This window comes from Camelus dromedarius, chromosome 24 (assembly GCF_036321535.1).
Source record: "Camelus dromedarius isolate mCamDro1 chromosome 24, mCamDro1.pat, whole genome shotgun sequence".
Lineage (NCBI taxonomy): Eukaryota > Metazoa > Chordata > Mammalia > Artiodactyla > Camelidae > Camelus > Camelus dromedarius.
The window spans coordinates 27,836,239-27,857,876 of NC_087459.1; the positions used below are offsets into that span (position 1 = coordinate 27,836,239).

Consider the following 21,638-nt stretch of genomic DNA (forward strand, 5'->3'; position numbering starts at 1 on the left):
TTACAGACTGAACTGTGTTCCTCAAAATTCTTATGTTGAAGCCCTACCTAACCCCCAGTGCCGCAGATGTGGCTGTATTGGGAGTTAGGGTCTTTAAAGAAGCAATTAAGATAAGAGGTGATTAGGCAAGTACTTCAGGGTGAGCTGTAATCCAGTCGGACTGGTGTCCTTACAGGAAAAGATTAGGATACAGAGACACCAGGGATGCGGCAGAGGAAAGACCAAGCGAAGAAGGAGCGAGAGGGCGGGTGTCTGCGCCGAGGAGAGAGGCCTCCGAAGAAGTCAGCCCTGCTGATGTGGTCTTGGTGGGAACATAAACGTCTGTTGTTTAAGTAGCCTGGTCCGTGTCATTTGGCTCAGACGGCTGCGGCTGCGGTGGACTAACCCCCCACCGTCACGGCGTGGTGTGGGTGTCCTGGTGCTGAGAAGCAGTGGGGGTGGCGCGCGCAGGGCAGGGGTCAGTGATGAGTGCGAGGGGCACAGCAGGAACAGCGTGTGCAGAGGCGTGGAGGCAGGAAGAGCCTGGCTCACACTGGCCCCTCGAGCCAGCTTTCTGGGTCGCCTTCTCCCCACCCTGCTGAGAAGCCAGAGACCACTGTAGCCGCGTCCTGGCCCTCCCCTTTTGACCACCCCTGCCACTGGTCTCAGCCTGGACAACCCCTGACTCCTAGGGGCAGGAGCCCAGGGTTTCCCCCTTATGCTTCATTTGCTGAGTGAGTCCTGCCAGGCAGCCCTGCTCACCTTCCCTGGCCTCGGTCGGTCTCCCCCTGTAAGATGAGTGACGATTTCTAAGCTCCCTGACCAGGACACACTCTAGTCCCCTCCTCCCCGAAACTCCACTCCCTGTGGGTGACGCAGGCTGGAGTTACCACAGGAAAGAATGTGTTGCCCTTGACAACCATTCTTCTCCCTGACTTCTCCCCATAAGGGACAGAGAGGAATGTCCCATTAATCATCCTGGCCTCTCCCTCCCTATCTCCAGCTCCTCTTTCTCTGCTCCCCAGTGGCGATGGCCCCCTGGGTTTTGTGGAGGATGGTGCAAAGCATCCTCCATTAGGGATTCATGAAAGCTCCTGGCTCAGATTTGCCCTCCGATCCCTGTCCTTTTGGAGCCCTGACTCCAGGGGGCCAGGGCAGTGGGCCAGCCTCCAGGGCAGGGATAGGATGGGGCTGAGACATGAGGTCCTCTACCAGGCAGAGCTGGGACACAGACAAAACCCAGCACAGAAAGTACAGCATAAGGAAGAGGACCTGTGATGGGGCAACAAGGCAGCGGTGGGATCCTAGAGGAGGCATCTGGCCCGGCCTAGGGGAAGTGGGGGCACCAGGGGGACCTCCTGGAGGAGGTGGGTTCTGTGCTGAAGTCTTCATCAAGGATGGAAGGGAGGGAGGTAGAGAATCAGGCATTATAGTGGGTTTGTTGAGGGGCCCAGCTGGCTGGGATGAGGTGGGTGTGGGGCTAGAGGGCCGAGAGGGAGTCAAAGCCAAAATCTGGACAGTGATATGCATGGCCCCACACCATATGTGCTGCCCCTTGGCCTCGAGGACCTAACCTACCCCTTTTCTCTCTCCTTAGTTAATCCCCCAGCTACATTGGTCCCAGCAAACCCACCACTGCCACGATGCTCCCTCCTCAGGGTCTACGTGGGTTGTTCCAAGGAGAGGCCCTGGTATTTCCACCCACCCCTGTATGGACACTGCCCTCCCATCAGGGGCATCCCCTCCCCTGCCCTGGAGCCTGGGCTGTCCCGGGCTTTGCTCTGGCCGCAGGGTGCAGCTGCAGTGATGCTGTCTGACTGTCAGGCCCAGCCCTTGAGAGTGCTGCCAACTTCCATTTTTGTCATCTTGGGATGCTCACTGCCAGTAGAGAAGCTTAGGCTGGACCACTGAACAGTGAGCAGCCTCATGGAGAGAGAAAAAGGGTAGAGGGAGAGGATGAGAGGAGGCAGAGGTTCAGACAGCTCTCAGCAGCTCCAGCCACCCCAGACACGTGAGTGACGCCAAGCTCCAGCTGGAGGCAGCCCTATGACTCCAGGTGACACAGAAGAACCGGCAGCAGAGCCCAGCCCAGCTACAGGATTACAAGAGATGATAAAGTGGCTATTGTTTTCAGCCTCAAAGATTTGAGGGGTTGTTCTTACAGAGAAATAGGCAGCTGTCCTGGGCCTCTGCACCTGCTGACCCCTCTGCCAATAGCACACCTTCTCCGGGGTCCCAAGGTTCTCCCTCTCCTGGGTCATCAGGCTCCGTTCATGTGTCACCTTGTCAGGGTTCTGCCATCTCCCTGCCTAAAATAGCCTCCATCTCCCACAACTCTCACCTCCCAGCTTTGGTTGCTCAAAGCCTGTCTCACCACCAGAAACTTCATGATACCTGAATATGTTTATTTGCTCTCTGTCCCTCCCAACCAGGATGTCAGCTGGATTTTTGTTCCCTGGGGTACCCCAGAGCCTGGCACAGAGCAGGGGCTCTGTGACGGCCTGTTGGAGGAATGGATAGGTAAAGTGGCCCCCATTTCCCCAGCCCCTGCTTCTCCTGAGCTTCTGCCCACAGCCTGTGCCCACAGTGGTCCCGGCACACAGCAGAGCCTCGATAAACAGTGTGTTAGTTGCATCAAATGTAACCACTCACAAGGCTTCAGTGTTCTGACCCCCAGCCACCTGGTGTCCAGAGCAGGAAGGAACTGGCCCCAGACTTGGGATCAGGGCTGAGCCAGGGTGGCTGCCTGTTGGCCCGAATTTAGTAGGCATTCTCCTACTAAAAGAGCTTTGTGGTTATGATCCTGGGTGGAGGATGCTTTAACTAGATGGGGGAGGTGGTGAGCTGCCTGTCATGAGGGATGCCCGACAGACTTGGAAGGGGCTGGACCACTGCGCAGTAGAAGGATTCAGGGCCAGGGTGCGGTAAGCGAACTGTGGGGTCTTTTACCCTTGATGTTAGCACAGATGGGTGTCTGTTAGGGTCTGTTGAGTGGCCCCAAGGCCAAGCAGGTGGTGGGGGGAAGGGACTGGGTCACCTGCACTTTCCCTGTCTGCCCAAAGCCCCAGGCTGCAGATCTGGGGCCTCTCTCTGCTGGGGACGGTGGGGAAGAGCCTGGCTACCTTTGGAGGGTCCCAGAGCTCTCCGTGTGCTCCTCCTCAGGACCGGGTATGATGGTTGCCATGGAGCTGGGACCTTGTTTGGTGACATCAGCTGGGTGGGCCTTTGGGAGCATTTGGCTGGCTGCCCCGTGTGAGGGGGCAGGTGGGAGCCCCACCCTGTCTCATGAGTCACCCCAAGGGCACACGGCAAGGTAGGTCCTGGGGAATAGTATTCCCCAGGGCTTTGCATGTCCCATCCACCCCACAGCCCTCCCGGCCCCTCTTGGCATCCTAGTCCCACGCCCTTCACACTGAGACGCGCTGGGGCTGGGGATGTCTGGATCAGGAAGAGGGGACACAGCAGAGAAGCTGGCCTCTGCCCAGAAGCCACGACATTCTAGCGGTCAGCTTGATGCTGTGGAACAAGATGGCACCCACGGGCCACCTGGCCAGATACACAGAGCAGGGAGGTGTCCAAATTAGCAGTCAGAATAATTACTGAGCACAAGGAGACAGTGGGAAATCTAAATAGACCCAATCCCTGCCCTCAGGCAGTTACAGTTTAATGGGGAAAAGTGGCATTCATCAGGTGATGGTCTAGCCAGTCGGTGACTGGTGAATGTGAGGGATCAACTACACTGCGGCAGTGTAAAACCTAGTGGAAAGTTACAGTGACTAAAATGGTCTGACGCTGATGCTTGAATAGACAGACTGATCCAAGGAATAAATCAGAAAGTCCAGAACTTGACGAACTGGACCTGAACAAACCCACGTGCACACACACGGAGCAGGCTTGAGTGTCTCCATGACCCTTGAGGGTAAGATGCGTCAGAGTTCTTGTCTAAATCAGAGCGACCCTGGTTCCTGGGGTCCACTCCCTTAGGCCGTGGGGCCATTTTGGTCTCTTTGTGTGGCTTCTCTCCCCTCCGGAGCTTGTGCCACAGCCCCAGCGCTGGCCCACGGCTTGGAAAATGGCGGGGGGAGGGAGATGGGGTCTCTGGCCTTGGGTCTGCCCCAGTCCCCCTTGTCGCTGCCGTCATTTCTGCCACACAAGGGCGCTGCTGGGAGCTGCTACTCTGGTGACTGTCCAGTTGTCCCCAAGTGGGAGCAGGCCCCTGTCCAGATCTGTGGGAGGAAGCCTCCCCCAGCCTGGCCGGGTCTTGGCTTGTCTCCTGCCTACCTCCCCTGTTGTCACTGGCAGCAGCCCCGGGGTGAATGGGGACTCCTCAAGCCCCAAGGGTCTGGGAAGGAGCCCTCATATGTGGGCCTGGGTGGGACAAACAGAGCCAGCTGGTGCCCCGAGTGGGCTGTGGATGTGGACACCCCTGGGACATGTGGGAACTTGTCCCAGATCAAGTGGAGAGGAGACACTGAGGATTGCGTGCATCAGTGGCGTGTGATTAAAAAAAGCATCTCAGATCAATAGGGAAAGGACTGATTTTTCTGTATTTTAGGCTTTTTTCAGTATTTTGGAGGTTTTTGGAGACTTCATCACATAGGCATGATTGATTAAACCATTGGCCATTGATCATTAATTCAACCTCTGGCCCCTCTCGCCTCCCCCCTGGGGGTGGAGGGGCTGTGGCTGAAGGTGCTAACCCTCTGATCACGTGGCTGCTTCCCCTGGCAACCAGCCCCCATCCTGTGGTTATCTAGAGGCATTCCAAAAATCACCACAGTGACATAAACTCAGGTGTGGTTGAAAAGGGCTCGTTATAAAAAAACGAAAACACTCATTTCACCTGTATCACTCTGGAGCTATTTCAGGAAACAAAAGATGCTCCTTTAGGAGCTGTGTGCTGGGTACCACAGAGACCGTATACATATCCCAGCACCACAGGTAACTGATACACAACTGATACACTGAGGAGAGCAGACGCCTTGGTGGGGAGGCCAGGAGAGGGACAGAGATGGGCATGACAAATAAAAGGCTCCCGGGACCCACACCCGGACTCGCTTTGACCTCATCTGCCTTCCCTGAGTTCTTCTACTCTGGTTTTGGCCCCAGGTTCACCTGGGGCTGAGTCAGTCATTGGTGAAATGCAGTAGTGTTCAACCTGGAAAAGTCTGGAACTATCTGCTAGCACATCCGAGTAAAGCGCTGGTCTCAAAAAACCTACGAGGTAATTACACAGTGTTGAAAGGAATGTTTTCCTTTTTTGACAGTTACTGCAATAAACAATTGTCACAGTTTAAGTATATTTGGAAAGAAAGTGCAGGTGGGCTGGCAATCAAATAGATTATGTCTTTGATTATATAGAGATATAAATCAAATGCATTACAATAACTAAAGAATAATTTTAATTAATTGTTTTTTAAATATTTTTAAGTGTTCCCTGAAGGAGTCTGAATTTTAGGAGGGTGGCTCTGGTCAGGTGTGGAGCTGGGCTGAGGCGGGCTGGTGCTTGGGGCAGGGAGCCCCCGTGAGAGGCTGCTGCTCCAGCCCAGGTGAGGGCTGGTCAGTGCCTGCTCTGCCCACCTGCCCTGGGCCCCATCCGGGAACCTTCTCTTTCAAGGAGGGGTTGCCCTGCCCCGGCAGCAGCCAGAGATGGAGGAAGGAGAGAGGACAGGTCACTTGGATGAGGGTAGGAGAGAGGGCGATGTCAGGGAGCCCCTTCCCGGGGCCAGGCTGCAGGGAGACAGCAGGGAGTGCCCCTGGGCTTGCTGCTGCGGGTGCTCCTCCAATCCCAGGTCTGCCCTGGCTGGCTGGTGACCTTGGACAAACCCCCTTCCAAGCCCCCTTCTCTCTATGCCTCATCCGGGAAATGAGGGTAAGTAACTCTCCCTGCCTTCTGTGGAGGGGGTGGTTGTAGGGAGCCCTGGTTTCCAGGTTGGGGGACTGTTTGGACAAGGAGATTCCACGAGGTGTGGCAGAACTGTCACTGGGGTTGCCTGGACCCAGGGGCTGCCTCCTCCTTCCGCGGCCCCTCCCTGGCCAGGCCCTCCTCCAGTGGGGGTGGGGTGTCACTGCTTGTCTGGCAGCAGCAGCTAATTGTTCTCTTTAGACCCCTCCCTGGTGATGCCCAATCCTTGGGGCCAGCAGATTCAGCCCCTAAACCTGTCCAACCAGTTGTTTGGAAGAAGGGGGCACTGGGAGGGGTGGAGTTGCCAGAAGCAGCCTCCCCCAGCCCAGCACAGACAACCGAGCCTCTGGGGCTCTGGACGCTGCAGACAGACCCTCGGACAGACAAACGGTCGGACCCCTGGCTTGGCCATGGGGCTCAGTGGGGGACAGTCTCTGCTGCTGATGCCACTGTGGCTGCTGCTGTCCTGCCTCCAGCTGGGGACCAGCCTGGGTGAGTGAGGGGCAGGGCAGGGGTGCCCACCGTGCTTCAGGCGGAGGAGACACTCCACCTCCCCCAGCTGCCTTCCGAGTCCTGAGTCTGGGAGCTCCATCTCCAGTGGGTCAGGGAAAACAGCCCACCAGAAGAGGTCCCAAGACAGACACCTGTCCCCCAACCCCATGATGGGGGAGGAGCAAACCCTAAACCTCTTTTAGGGTTCTCATCCCCACGTGCCCTGAGCCCAGTTCTCACCAAATGGCTCCCCTCCTTCCAGTCTCCGAGAAGAGGTCTAAAGAAGCCTTCAAGGATAATGCTTACCCTAAAAAGAAGCTCTCCAAGGCAGGCTGCAGGCATGGTTCACTTTGGGGCTCTTAGACGGGAGGGACTTAGAGAGACAGTCCCCAACCCCATCCCCCTATCTCTGCTGCTCCACGCCTTTCCCCTCAGTAAGTGAACATTAAGTGCCTGCTGTATGCAGTGTGCACAGGGCCTCAGTATGGGAACTGGGAGCTCTGAGAAAGGAGGGCACTAGCCCTGAACCTTCGGAGTTGAGCTGAATTAAATGGAAATGAATCATATTGAACTTAACAGAACTGAAAGAAGAAGGTTCCGGAGACTTCCATAAAGCCCACTCCATCTTTCTCTCCAGTATCTGAGTGTCATGGGGCTCTGTCAAGTGTCCGCCTAGAGTTTGGGTTTGGGCTTAGGCTCCCCCAAATCTTAGTCTCACCCCAATGCCTTCCTCCAAGAGAACTGTGCCTGCAGCTGTGGAAGGTGCCTCCTGTGCTTCCATCTCTCCTCCTTTCCTAGGTCCTGCCCATCACTGAGGCCCTGGTGACTCAGTGGGGCAAGGCCTCCCCCTGACCTTCCACAGTGCCCACCCCTACTAGGCGCCCAAGGCAGGGGCCAGAGGCTGGACTCAGGCTCCCCACCCACGCCCCACAGGCAGGAGCCCTCCTGATTAGTGCCTGACCAGAGGCCCCAGGAAAAGCCCTGTCTCCGCCCTCAGACTGGAGCTCCCGGGACAAGTCTGTGTCTCCCTCCTCAGACTGGGGCCTCCAGGACCACAACTCTCCTTCAGAATGGCCTCTGGGGGCTTGGTTGTCCTGTTGAGCCTCTTTCCTCTGCCCCCACCCTCCCCAGAGCGCATCGGCTATGTGCCCCAGCTCTCCAGCGCCACCCTGGCAGGGAGACTCACCCAGTCCACCCTCACACTGGAGCAGCCGCGGGGCCAGTTCAGTCACCTCAACATCTCCGACTTTGATGCCATCTGGCTGGTGGTGGCCCACAGCAAAGGTGGGTGATGCTGGGGCAGGCCTTGCTTTCTCCCTCTGTGAAGTGGGCAGGCGGGCCCGAGAGGGGTGGCAGATGTGGGGGCAGAGGGGGTAGGTGTCATCGGGGATGTAGCCACAGGCTGGCCTGGTGGGATGAGGTGGAGCGCGGCCCCCACCTCTGACCCACGGTGCCACCCTCAGCCTCCCAGAACTTCACTGCCCCACAGAGGGTAGAGGACACCCCGGTCCCTGCCAGCTTCTCCCAGAGGGGCTACTACCTCACGCTGATGGCCAACCGGGCACTCTACCCGGGCGACCGGCCCGGCAAGCAGCTCCGGGTCCTCCGTGTCGGCAATGATACCCGCTGCTCCCCCAGGACAAGGGGCTGCAACCACCCCCTGCCAGGCCCCGGCCCCTACCGGTGAGCGGCTCTGCCAGGGCCCTGCTGGGGTGGGCGTGCTCCTGCCTGTGTCCAGACCTGAGCCTGGGGAAGCTCCAAGCTGGGAGCCTGGGGTCCTGGCTCCAGTTCTACCCATGGGAGGAGGGGTCAGGGGCCGGGGCCAGGGAGGCTGTGGTGAAATCTCCTGTCATCTTGAGCAGAGGGACCCCCAACTTGAGCCTTTGCCCCTATGGGCCATGTGGACCATGCAGACAGAGTCTCCCCATCCAGGCAGAGTGGGCCCCAGGGAGAGCCTGGCCCCAGCCATGTCTTCTCTCATTCAGGGCTTGATTCTCCGATGTTCTGTGCTGGGAGATCCAGTCCACTCCACACACATTTCCCAAGTGAGGACACTGAGGGTCCCAGAAAGGGCAAGGGAGGCACCCAAGGCCACACAGCTGGGAAGTGTCACAACTGGGATGGGAGCCCCTTCCTGTGGCTCTAACACTGTGCTTTTAGCTCTAGGCCGCTCCCCGAGGCCCTGGGAGTCAGGGGGACAGACTGACAGGTACCAGGGCTGGAGGGTTTCAGGTCCCAGGGACCCTCACCCCCAATACTGGGTCTCCTGGTCAGAATGAAGTTCCTGGTGATGAGTGACAGGGGACCCGTGGCTGAGACAGAGTGGTCCAGTGAGACCCGACTGCAGCAAGGTATGGAGCCAGGTGCACGGGTCAAACACTAGGGCTGGGGGCTCAGGGGCCTGGGGGCTCCTGAGGACTGGCGGTGGGCTGGGAGGAATGGGCCAGTCCCCAGCCAGGCAGAGCCACCACTGCCATCCTGCTGTCTGCAGGTGCCCCTCCCCCAGTCTGCTCCCTACCCAACCCACCGCTACTGTGAGAGAGAGTTGGTCTGGAAGCTGTTCCAGGTCCCCCTTCCTCAGGTCAGATCACTTTTCTCCCTTCCCGCCCCACATGCCTGTGCGGCCCCCTCACGCCCCTCAGCTGAGGCACTCCAGGCTGTCCCGGGGCCCCAGAGTGCAGGCACTGTGGTCATCATTGCCATCCTATCAGTCCTGCTGGCAGTCCTCCTCACCGCCCTCCTCACCCTGCTCATCTACACCTGGTAAGTGGACAGGGTCGAGACTGCCTGGGAGGGCTGGAGTCCCTGACCGAGGCATCTCTGTCCCTCCTCCCCTGCTCAGCTCAGCACTCCCCCCCCAACTCCCCCTTGCTAGCCCCGCTGGAAGAGTTTTCCCTGAAAGTCAAACAGGGCTAACAATTGTTGATCAAGTGATCCCCAAGGTTCCAGAACCTCTATGTGTATGTGTGAGTGTGTGCGTGCATGTGTGCACATGCGCGCATTAACCCCTCCTTCCTTTGTCCCTCTGACACCTGTTGGGGCGAGGGACACACTTTCTGAGTGGGCACCATCTGCTCCCTGGTGGCAAGAGCTGGTATTGCAAGTTGGGGTGCAGGGCAGACAAGCCATGTGGGAGACACCCAGGTGGAGCTGAATTGCTTTTAGTCCAAGAGCTGAGTTTTGCCTCAAGACTTCACTCAGAGCTTGGATGCTGGGGCCTGGTAGAGAAAGGGTGTCCACAAGGCTTCCTAGAGGAAAGGGAGCATCTGGTCCTTGGGGAGGATTTGGGGAGAAGGGGGAGGGAAACAGATGGGGAGAGTCTGGAGGCAGAAGGTTGCAGACAGGTTGGGGCCTTGATTCCCAGTTGAGGAAATGGGCTGGATCCAGAAGGCCAGAGGCAGCCAGTGGCTGGTTTTGATCAGGGGAAACAGGCAGCGATGTGTAGCGGCATCCCAGGGTGTGCAGAGTGGAGGAGGAGTGTGGGGGCTGGGTGGTGACAGAGGGCAGGGAGGCAGAGCTGGATTTGTGAGGTTTAGGGGGATAGCGCTCCAGGCTCTAGGTAACAGCCATGGGATTTCAATCAGGCCTGTTGGTCTTTCTGTCCCTCTCCCCTACCCCCGCCGCCAAGCTATGACACCTGCGGGAGCACGCCCATCTCGGGCCCAGGGGAGCCGGTGTGCGTGAGAAGATATGACACCCACCACGTGTGCAGCCCTCCAGCTGCGGGGGGCTCCTGAGGGGCTCCAGGGGGCCCCCATCTGCCACTCAGCTTCACCCTGCAGAGCCTGGTCTGGGGGCCTGCCCTGCTGCTTCAGAGCCCTGGGAATGTTTCCAAAAGAAGGTTGAGGGGAGGGTGTCCTCAGCCCACAGCTTGGGCCTGTCCCTGATGGAAATAAACGTCTGCAGCACCCCCCATATGGCTGGGTCAGTGCACACCTGGGCAGTCTCCCTGCGTCCCTGTCCCCAGCTCCTGTGCGGGTTCTCAGGAGGATACAGCACCAGGGAGGAGCCCAGGGCCCCAGGCCAGCAGAGCCATTGGGGGCAGGGCAGGCCTCTCTTCTGGCCTCAGTGTCCCTAGCTGTAAAGTAAGTGTGACTGCACTGACCCCCCAGGGCCCAGTGAGGCTAAACCAAGGAGATGACTGTGCTCACTGCTACCCCTCCCCCCAGCCTCCTCTTTGTGGCCTCTCTCTCCAGCTGGCCTCGCCTCCTGGCTGGAGGACTTAGAGCTAAGCTTCACTCCCACCCCCGTGCTCATTCTGGGGATGTGGTGCTTGGTGGTGGGGCTCAGCCCAGAGCTGACTCTGGCCTCAAACCTAACACAGGGCACTGAGCACTTGACATCATCCTCCCAACTCCGGGCCACCTACCCCCAACCCCGGACCAGAGATGACCCAGGCCAAGGTTTTACCTTCAAGTCATCCACCGCTGTGGGATGAGGAGAGAAACATTCCAGGATGGATAGAGTGCAGATGTTCGGGAGCCAGAGGAGGCTTCCTGGGCAGGGGTGGCCTTGGAGAAGGGGCTGCACTGTGCCGGGTAGACACCGGAAGGAGACCCAGGCGTGAGCAACAGTGTGTGCAAAGGCCTGGACGCCACCCCACCAGGGACTGCTGGGGTGCAGGTTGGCAGCAGCTGGAGGGTGGGGTGAGGGACAGTGGGGAGGCCAGGAGATGCCCCTTGCTCCATGGGGGCCTCACCCTCTGGGGCAGGGAGCAGGGATGGAGGGCACTGGCTGGGTGCCCAGGTGCCTGTGTCTGAGAGGTATGACTGGCCCTAATGAGTTTATTAAGTTGGTGCAGACACATCCAGCTCCTGCTGTGGAGGAAATGCTCACATGACCAGAGGGGAGCCAGGCTGGGAGGGGCCGGTAGGGGAGGGGGCACACAGCCTTCCAGCCTCTGCCGAGCTAAGCCTCAGCCTCTCCATCGCCTTTTCAGAGCAGCCATGAGCCCCAACCCTGGGGCTGGGTGGCTCTGGACAGATCACTTACCCTCTCTGGGCCTCGGTCGGCCCCTTATGTAAAAGCGAGGGTTGAACTGTGTAACTCTAAGGCCTTGTACTCCATCAACACCCTGTATGGGTCGAGCCCTGGCAGGAAACAGATGGCATACTGTCTATCAGGGCACTTGAGAGCATTTACAAAGGTGTGGGCAGCATATTAAGGGAACCAACCAGAGAAGGTGACCCAGGGCACTAATGGGGCCATAAACACTCCTGTACCCGAAGGGCTAGTGGTGTTTCCAGAGCCAGTGAGCAGGAGCCATGGGCAAGGGTCTGCCCGGCAGGAGGAGGGGCTGCAGGTGGAGGGATCTGGGGGTTCCTTCTCTGGCATTCTGATCATGTGCTGGGGCCTCTGCTGACAACTAACCAGGAGCGGGGGGGCAGAGCATCTGGCTGGTGTGGCCCACGTGCCAGCCTCCTGGGCCCAGAGCAGGACAGAGAAGAGCCAAGAATGAAGTTCAAGGGTCCTATGATCTGTTTTTTATTCATAGAACTTCTGACACCAAATGTGGGGCTTTTCTTCCCACCAACCAATTCTCCAACTCTCTGGACACCAGCTGGGTGTTCTACAGTTGGAGTCAGTTCTGACACTAACTCCCTGGAGGTGAAGGGCTCAATCCCACAAGATGGTCCCCACCTCAGATGCCAGCATCAAGTACAGGGTGCCCAGGGTACCCACATTTCCTTCTGTTTAACTTGGTTACAAATCAGTGATTCCCATGACCCCTTCCTCAGATTTGATAATTTGCTAGAACAGCACACAGAACTCAGAAAAACAGCTGACTTACTATTACTGGATTATTATAAAGGATACGACTCAGGGAGGACAAAACAGAAGAGACGCACAGGGCAAGGGATGGGGGCTGTCCCCCTCCCCCTAGGCTCCCACTGGAACCTCAGCCATGCCTGGGCTCACTTTCCTGGGCTCTTCTGGGGCCTGGGAGGCCAGGGCTGGCAGCAGCGGAAGGCCTGGGCCAGGGTGGCTGGTCCCATAGCGATGCTGACCATGATCCCTGTGGAGCAGAGATGGGGCCTCAGCTCCAGAGCCGTGTAGGGAGACCTGCTCTCAGGGAAAGCCACGTGGGGCAGCGTCACCAAGCTGTCCTGGCATGAACTGACATCCAGTGGGCCACGTGTCACCTGATATCAGCTTGATAAATGGACAAATGGATCAGGGAAGAGGACTTGCTGCGCCCCGCCACCTCTTCTGCCCGGTTTCCCTGGCGTGCGCTCTCTCTCTGTCCCCTCTCTTAGGTTTCTCTGCCTCTCACTCTCTTTTGTCTCTATTTTTAACTCTGACCAGCCCTGGGAACTCTCCCACTTCCTGCGGGGAAGCTGTCTGAGCTGGCCCGGAGACAGCATGACCGTTTCCCCATAAACACGAGATAGAATCAGAAAGCTGGCTTCTGTTCCAGGTTTGGGCTCAGTGGGGAGAAAGGGCAAAAATGGAGCAGAAATGAGGGGGAGAAAGACTGCATGTGTCAGGGATGGGGGATGTTCACAGCCCATCACCCCAGCTGTTGGCACAGAGGGAGTCACCCTGGGCCCTGCCCCCATGCCATTTGCAGCCTCCATGCTCCCCATCTCCATGCCCTGCCTCCTCTCCAGACACCCAGTTGTCCCCTGCAGCAGGTGGCCCCCAGGGGCTATTCCGCCCCATCTTCCCCACAAGTGTGTATTTGCACCCCCTGTTTAGCATGGGTCCAGGGCTCTCCTGGGAAGGCTGGCTCACACAAAAGGGCCTGAAGACCAGGCATTGCCAGAAGCCAGGCAGGCAGGAGGGGCTGTGAGGCCCAGGAGAGGGTGGATCAGCTGGTCTGGAGTCTGCTGGGTACGCCGCTTCCGGGTCTGAACTCCCTGGGGGATATTCCCACCTGGGGCACAAGGATGCAAGATGTTACCTGAGAGAGGGGTCTCTCCAGGGTCTCAGCCACCCCTTTGGAGGCCCCTCCCAGAAGGAGAGTCCACATGGAGGGATTGGCCTCTTCGGCCACCCAGGACCCACTGGTTAGCCCCAGGCCAAGATGTCAGCGGCTCCCCCGGTGCCCCTGGGGACTGGCAGGGATGCTGGGTGTTGCAGGGGCCATGTTGCTTGCTGGGTGGGTTTGAGCTGCCCAGAGTCAGGCCTGAGGTTCTGGGGACATCCTGATGGGCCGAGGGCTCACAAATGCTGTTCCTTTTGTCCTGCTGCTGTTCCCATCTCCTGCGTCATCACCTGGAGCTCAAATCCTCCTGTTCCTTCAAGTGCAGCTCAAATGCTGCCTTCTCCTTGTGGCTGCCTGTGACTTCCTTCCACTGTCCCCTCTGAGTCTCAAGGACTCCAAGAATATCTCTTGGCTGCCCACAAACCCTGGTGGGATGAAAGGACTGAGAGAGACAGATGGGGAGCAGCGGACACAGGGATGGGGAGGCGCAGACACCCCTCAGCAGCCCCCCTCCCAGTCACTCCAGCCCAGCCCAATGAAGGCCACAAACAGAAGGCACAGTGCTTCAGAGGAGGGGCTGCCCCTTGTCCAGGACTTACTGAGCGCCGAGAACTGGCCTGAACAATTCACATGCATGAACTCCGAAATCCTCGGGGCAATCCCATGATTAGCCTCATTTGTCAGATGAAGAAACGGGGACATGGCAAGTGCCACCAGGGTAGAAAACACAGAGGATGGGAACCCAGCTAGGGGTGGGGCAGGGAGTGTCTCAGAACCCTGCCAGAGGGGAGTCGGGGTTGGGGGGGGGCTGCCAGGCCTTCAGTGGGAGGCAGGGGTGCCCAGCGCCCTGACCCCTGCCTCTGATCTGAGTAGCAGCCGAGTGGTCCCCTGCCCTTCCCCCACTCCCACCCCCAGCTTCCTCAGTGGGAGGATGAGGCCGGGCGTTTCCACTTCTTTCTGGAAGGTTCAGGAGATTAATGAGAACAAAGCACGAAACACCACTCAGGGGGATGAACTTCTGGGAAGTGAGGAACTGGGTCTGGGCAGAAAGCCAAGGGCAGAGTGGTCACCTGACAGAACCTGATCACCTGCTGCCCCAGGGCCACGGCTTGGCCCCTCTGCCCAGCCATCAGACCCCTGCGGAATCTTCGAGAATGTCAAAGACCAGAGGCCCTCTCTGCCTTGACAAGGCAGGAGACCCCTTCTCTTCCCATCACGGACCTACTCCAGCCTGGGCTGTTTGAGAGGTGAACTCTCAGGGCCTGGGGAGGGTGGCCGACGTGGCCTTGGTTGTCCCCAGCTGGCCTGCCTAGAGTCTAAAGCTCCATTAGCTGGGGTGAAGGCCTCAAGCAGAACAGAAGTAGAGATGCTAGGAGGGACAGTGGGGGTCCAGCCGGGGCAGCTAGGGAGGGGGACCCCAGTGAACTGAGGGCCAGGGGTCCCCAGTGCCCATGTAATAGGGAAGAACTTTTGTATTCTATTAAAGTTAGTCACTAGAGGGATGTTGCCTATGAGCTTAAATTACACATAACGGCCCATCTCTGGGAACCCTGCCTCCCAGGTAACGAGTGTTAAGCTAAAATACCTTTATTTAGCTCACGGGAAACAGCCTGACCAGGCCCACCTGTGAACGGCTTAACACCTCCACTCCGAGTCTGGCTGGAAGCAGGACTTTGCCCCCTTCCCTTTTAGTATAAAAGAAGCCTGGATTCTTACTTGGGGAAGAAGGTTCTGTGGACACTAGTTCACTATCTTCTCGGTCTGCTGGCTTTTCCGAATAAGGTCGTGATTCCTTGCCCCAAATCGTCTCTCAATTTATTGGCCTGTCCTGCGGGGAGCAGTGTGATCTTGGGCATGCTAACACCCACAGTGCACCAGGAGCCGGGAAAGCGGAGAAAGCGGAGGGGAGCCCTCTGAGCAGGTGTGAAGGGTGTGCTGGAGCTCTCTGCGCAGGAGTCAGGCTGAGAAACAGGATCTGCCTCCACCTCCTGTCCCCCGCACCCCCGCACCCCCGCGACTCCAAGGCTCCCAGTTCCTGGCAGCCCAGCCAAGGTCCTCTCCGGAGCTGGAGCAGGAAGGCAGTGGCGCCAGAAGCCATGACAGGTTTATGTTCTGGCTGCGGCTGCGCTGGCCCCATGCCAAGTCCCCTGTCTTGCCCATGGTCATCCTTCTCCCTTTGTAACTGGGGGAGGTGAGGCCAGGGTGTCCTGGGAATCACACGGTCCCCCCACAGCCCTGGGCTATCTCTGCTCAGAGGGTGCCCTGAGAGCTTTGCCTGGCCCCTTTGCCCCCAGCTCCCAGCTCCATTCCTACTCTTTCAAGTCCAGCCTGGTGCCACCTCTTCCAGAAAGCCCACTCAGATGATCTCCACCATCCATGGGAAGGGGTTACCCTTGGTTGCTCCAAGAAGCTGGGACAGAGATCTGGACCCAAGACTCTAGACTCCCAGCCTTCACCTTTCAACACCCAGGACTCCTGGTTTTTCACTTGCCTTGGCTCAGTTTCCCACTTTGAGAAGGGGCAATTTTCACCCACAGGGACTGGGGCCGAAAGAATTAAGTGACTGCTGCTCTGGGGAGGCCTCAGAGAAAGGGGATCTTTGAGCTTCCTCCTGGCAGCCCTGCTTGGCCACTGTTGGGACCCCCATGTGCACAGGGCACCTCAGGGACACCAGTCAGCAGCCGTGTGCCTGCCTCTGCCCACCTCGGCTTCTGCCTGAGACCACTCTCGGCCACTTTGGGATGCCCCAAGGGACCTGTAACCTCTTCCCCCAACCCCCCCCCCCGCACAAGGGATCCCTGGGGAGAACGGGGTGGGAGGCAACATTCCCCTTTGCTTTGCCCCCACCTCAACTGGGGTCTAGAACATTCCCTCTCTGTATTTCCTCTGACTTCCTGTCTTTCTCTCTGCTTCTGTTTTTCTCCACCTATTTCTCTCTGTCTTTCTCTCTGAGCAGAGTCTTTTTCTCTCCCAAGGGGGTTGGGGGCCATGCTAGGAGTGGGCGACTTTGTCAAAGTGACCTTGCCTCCTTGGCTATAAAGCAGACACAACACCAGCCCTTCATGCCAGAGTTGTGGGGAGGATCCAGGGTGATGAAGCACGGCCCACACATAGTAGGGCAGCTTCCCTGTCCATGCAAAGGCGAAGATGGGAAGATTCCCTGACTCCTCTGAGGGCTAATGAGAGTATGTTCCCAAAGTTCCCAGCACTGAAAGATGCCTCCTGAGTTCTGCTGACATCAGTAGGCTCCATGTATAGCCACTCTTTGGGGTGCCCCACCATTGCCCTACTTTACAGATAAGCCATGTGAGGCCCAGAGAGGCTGAGTTACTTGCCCACAGTCACACAGCAGGTACTATTATAGTTGTGGAGCCAGGATTTGAAGTCAGGGGTCTGGCTCCAAGGCCCACACTCTACTGTGGGCCTCATTTTAAAATTGTATTTAATGCTGTCTATCTAGATGGAGGTGGGTGTTGAGATTGGTGGGGAAGGGGGAAGCTGGGAACAGAACCCCACTGGCCTGTGAATGCCTCTCAGCCTGCCCGCTCCAGGGCTCTCACAGCTGGCCAGTCCAGACTTCTTGGCACACTGCTGTCACTCGGCCTGGAGCCTGCCAGGGTTCCCTGTGGCCCTGGGCTCAGTCCAGAGCTCTGCGCCCAGCATCTATGGGTCCAGGGCTGGGCCCCTCTGACCTCTGTGCTGTGGCTGCCCTCGCCACCCTCAGCACCTCCGCCAACTCCCTCTCCGTGGCCCGCTCCCTCCTCAGACCTACTAACTTACAGCAATGCCTTTGATGCCCTATCCTCCCAGGGTCCTGGCCCCTCCCAGAAGTCCCCTCCTTGACACTGGCTGTCTGAGGGAGGAGGATGGAAGTGCAGCCCCAGAAGGCCTTTCCTCCAGGCAGGGACAGCTTTTCCCCGGGGGCCCTTGGGCATGGGGCCTCCAGCTCATTAAAATCCTTGAGGTCCGGGAAGGGATGGAGCACTGGCTCCAAAATCTTAAAACCACAACATTTTTAAAAATAATAAATGTTTACTTAAATTTCTTCTAAATGCAACATTATGTCAACTTCATCCATTGTTAAATTTAGGATTTTAAGACTTGTTACTGCGCATGGAAACAATTTGGAGGTCACATTTTCTCACTTTGGAAGAATCCCCAAGATTCCTGAGAATGCGTGACGTTTGTGGAGAAATCAAGAGCAGCGGTAAATCAAATGAGTTACTCGAACCTAAAGCGCTTCAAAAGCTAAGTTATAAGCTGCTTTTCAAATATTTTTACAGCCAAAGAAATGCATATAAAGTTGGGGTATATTTGCATTTTTTAAATTGTGGTAAAAAAATAAAAACATGTAACATAAAACATATCGCCTTAACCAATTTCTAGGTGTACAGGGCAGGAGCTTAAGGACGTCACGGTCACGCTGTTGTGCAACAAGTCTTCAGAAGTTTATCATCTTGCAAAACTGAAACTCTGTCCACATTAAACAACAGCTCCCCATTCTCCCTCCCTCAGGCTAGAACCCTGGCAACTGCTATTCCATTTTCTATTTCTGAGTCTGCACTAGACATCGCATGCAAGTGGAATCATACAGCATTTGTCATTTTATGACTGGCTTATTTCACTTAGTACAATGTCCTCCAGGTTAATCCACGTTATAGCAAGTGTCAGAATTTCCTTCTTTTTAAAGCCTGAATAATATTCCTATATATACACCACCTTATCTTTATCCATTTATCCATCAGTGAACACTTCGATTGCTGCCACCTCTTGGCGATTGTGGAAAAAGGCTGCAATTTACATGGGTGTGCAAATATCTCTGCAAAACCCTGTTTTAAATTCTTTGGGGTATATACCCAGAAATGGGATTGCTGGATCCTATGATAATCCTTTTTAATCGTTTGAGGAACCTGGTATGAGTGCATTTTTTTTCATTTATTTTCTGGTTTTACTGGGATATGATGAACATATAACATTGTTCTAGGTTAAGGATTTGATATCGGTATATAATGTGAATGGACCACAATAAGTTTAGTTAACATCCATCACATATAGTTACAGGGTTTTCTCCTGTGATGAGAACTTTTAAGAGCTACTCTCTTGGCAACTTTCAGATATAAAACACAATATTAACTAGAGTCCTCATGCAGTCCATGACATCCCCAGGACTTACTTATCTTATAACTGGAAGTGTGTACCTTTGGACCACCTTCACTCCTTTCCCTCACCTCCCACCCACTACTAGGTGCATTGTTAAATGTTTATTGGGGTGTGGAGCAGAGCCTTGGCTGATGTAGGTACAAAAATAGCCCTGAGTGATGGGCAAGGCATGCAGTGTGCAAGCTCAGCAGGGTCAGAAGTGAAATTGTGTTTTCCTACCATTCAGTGTCATCTTGATCGAACCCCCACTTCTCATCTCAGCCAATTTGGATCTGACTCTCTCCCTGGGGTAGCGCCCAGGGGGCTCACCTCTGTCATAGGCTGTTTTCCCATCCCTGGCAGAGGCTGGAGGGGTAGCCGGTCCTCCCAGCCCTTCCAAGTTTCCTCAGATGCTCAAGACTGCAACTCAAAACATTTTTTTAGTCAACATTACTCACTTGCCATGAATTTCACAGACATGCTTTGAAACTCAAGAGCTGCCTCCTGTCCTGTGCTAGGAGAGCTACGACTCCTGCGAATCTTAGGCACTTTTGCTGGTGTGGGTCAAGATATTAACACTGACATTTTTCTGACCCCTTGGGTATAAAGACGGATGCAATCCAAGCTGAATTCATTATTACATATCCATTCCTATTATACTCATATTTTTCATTCTAGTTCTAAAAGGAATTAAAACCTTTTTGTGGGTCCCTAAAAATATGGAGGCAGGGATTCTCTATCCAACTGACCACATGAGTTAGGGGCACAGGAAGTTCAGAACCATATGCTAACACTTCAAAGTGTCAATCCATTGAATTTCTAGCACCCAAGTCCACCCATGTCACTCTTTTGCTCCAAACCCTTCCCAGGAAAATGTCTGAGCTCCCCGTGCCCCCACCCCCTGCAATCAAGGCCCTTCATCAGCTGGTTCCTATCTACTCTTCCGGTCTCAGGCACCATAAGCCTCTTACACCTCCCTCTTGGATGTTTCCAGAACACCCCAGCCTTCATCATGCTGCACACCTTTGCTCAGGCTGCTCCCTCCACCGGGAGTATTCTCTTCCCACCTGGACCACATCGCGCACACCTGTGCATCCTTTGAGATCCAGTTCAAATGTCACTTCCTCTTTGAATATCCCAAGCTCCCTCCCTCCTCTGTATTTCTCATTCATTTCTCCACTGTAGCACTTCCCCACCCTTTTATGTCCATCTCTTCCCTGTGAACCCCTTGAGGGCAGCTGGTTTTCCCAAGGATCCTCAGGGCCCAGCGCAGGTCACTGAATGCTGAATACGTAAGCAGATGACCAAGTGAATAAATGAATGAGGGAAATAGTAAATGAGAGCAGTGGTCTGCTCAGGAAAGGCATCCCCTCTGTAGCCCCCCACCGATGGAGTGTCTGGACTGGTGGTGGAGCCAGGCTGAGCTCCTCTCCGAGCCCCACCCTCTGACTCACCCGCCTCCCTAGAGACTGGTTTCTGGGAATGTGCTGGAAGCTTGGCTCGCCTCCCTGGCTGAAACCTTTGCGTGGACCCTGTTCTGCCCCAGGAGTCCCCATGCTCACAGGCTGTGCACCGAGGTCACAGGGGCAGGGCAATGCAGAGGGAAGGGCCTCACCTGTCAGCGGGGATGTGGGTGAGGGTGGGCAGCAGCCAGAGACCACAGAGCCTCCTCCCTGCCTCCTGAGGTGGAGTGCACTGCAGCATGCCGGGAGCCTCGGGAACCTCAGGGAAAAGGGGTGACGGCACCACGAACCAAGTGAGAAACTCTGGGTGCCCGGAGTCCAGGTGGCATCTAGGGGTGCTAAAGGGACATCATCTGGGTGCAGCGTGGAGACGTTCAAGACCCTGCAGGGACTACTGTCACCCTTTGGGATGCCCAGCACCTGAACCACCTTCCTCCGTCCTTCCTCCTCCTGCACCCCATCTTTGCAGGTAGGCCCCTCCTGGCACAGATGTTGACTGTGCTGTCACCGGCTTTCCCAGCATCATGGTGATGCAGGAGATGCAGGAGTACAGCACCCGGTGTCCAGGGTCAGCATGAGAGGAGGGGCCTGGCCAGGGCCAGCCGCGAGGGTGTCTGCACCAAGCCACTTCCGGCATGCGATCTCAGTGAGTGCCGAAGCACCACTGTTCCTGGCTGGGTATGGCCTTTAGGCCTAGTTCTCTGGCTTTCCCCAAGAATCTGTTACACCCTCAATAGCCTCTTATGAACCCCTTTCTGTTTAAATTAGTCAGAGCTGGTTTCTGTTGTTTGGAACTAGAAACCAAGGAAGTGTCGCCCCCAAAAGCAGAGAGGATTGTGGATGGCATCATTAAAGACCTAGTGCCCAGAAGGGGGGTCTGATCTATTTGTGCCTGCTCTGAGTTGCACAGTAGGGAGGCCCAGCTCCACTCTGGAAGCTATACTCCAGAAGGATGTGTGACAAAGTGGAGGCTCTCTAGGGGACAATAACCAGGTCAGTGTGGGGTCTAGAATTCATAGTGCAGGAGGGGATCCTGGCTTGGAGCTGAGCAGGCTGAAGCCTCTGGGGGTGGGGGTCCAGGTCTTGCTCCCATCTAGAATAGTTTGAGGATGGACAGAGCTGCCTCTAGAGGCAGTAAGCTCCCCAGCACTGGAGGTAAGCAAGGACTGAATCCTGCAACCGGATGAAAGAAGCCCACCTTGGGCTTCCCTGGCTTGGCTTTAGGGTGTGTCTCCAGGCTAGGTAAAGAGCAACAAGCAAACACTAGACTTGGCACCACCTATCAACCTCAGTAACAGTAACAGGCCTCAGTAACAACCCACAGTGGAGGGGAGTGAGCCCCTAATCTACCAAGTAAGGCTTCTTCATACTCCCCAGGTGGCCTGGCCCAAACCCAGGGATGGGGGGTGGGAGGGGAACATGCCTGAAGGATGACGAGGCAGAGGGGGCAAATCTCAGTAACCGAGGATGACTGATATAGACTCTGATAAGCCACCTGAAAAAATAGCCCTAAGTACCCTAAGAAACCATTATTTTCCCACTGATCACTTAGCCAAAGATTACAGGTTAATAATGAGCATGTTGGCGAGGACTCCGGGGAGCTGGTACCTTCCTGTATGTTGGTGGCTGTGAACAGTGGAACCACCACTGTAGCAGGAAATTTGGCAAATCCTATGGAAAAGTCCCACATGCACACGTCTTCTGGCCCAGGGATTCCATTTCCAGGAATTTA

The 21,638-nt window shown here is 56.2% G+C and overlaps 1 protein-coding gene across 1 annotated transcript; it reads left to right on the plus strand.

Moving 5' to 3' along the window:
* Positions 1 to 5,802: 5,802 nt before the first annotated feature.
* On the plus strand, positions 5,803 to 10,256 carry LOC105089640 (uroplakin-3b-like protein 1). Its single transcript, XM_010980724.3, has 6 exons — positions 5,803 to 6,376; positions 7,508 to 7,660; positions 7,840 to 8,059; positions 8,651 to 8,727; positions 9,019 to 9,139; positions 10,005 to 10,256. The coding sequence occupies exons 1-6, from the start codon at positions 6,100 to 6,102 to the stop codon at positions 10,111 to 10,113; spliced, it is 957 nt and encodes a 318-aa protein (XP_010979026.2). The 5' UTR covers positions 5,803 to 6,099; the 3' UTR covers positions 10,114 to 10,256.
* The last annotated feature ends 11,382 nt before the right edge of the window (positions 10,257 to 21,638 follow it).

What these genes read in the sequence shown, in the direction of transcription:
- LOC105089640 (XM_010980724.3), top strand. Translation starts at nt 6,100, where the DNA reads ATGCCCAATCCTTGGGGCCAGCAGATTCAGCCCCTAAACCTGTCCAAC. An exon ending in CCAGGCCCCGGCCCCTACCG is followed by an intron (nt 8,060 to 8,650) that starts GTGAGCGGCTCT and finishes TCTCCTGGTCAG; the next exon opens with AATGAAGTTCCTGGTGATGA. An exon ending in TGAGACCCGACTGCAGCAAG is followed by an intron (nt 8,728 to 9,018) that starts GTATGGAGCCAG and finishes CACGCCCCTCAG; the next exon opens with CTGAGGCACTCCAGGCTGTC.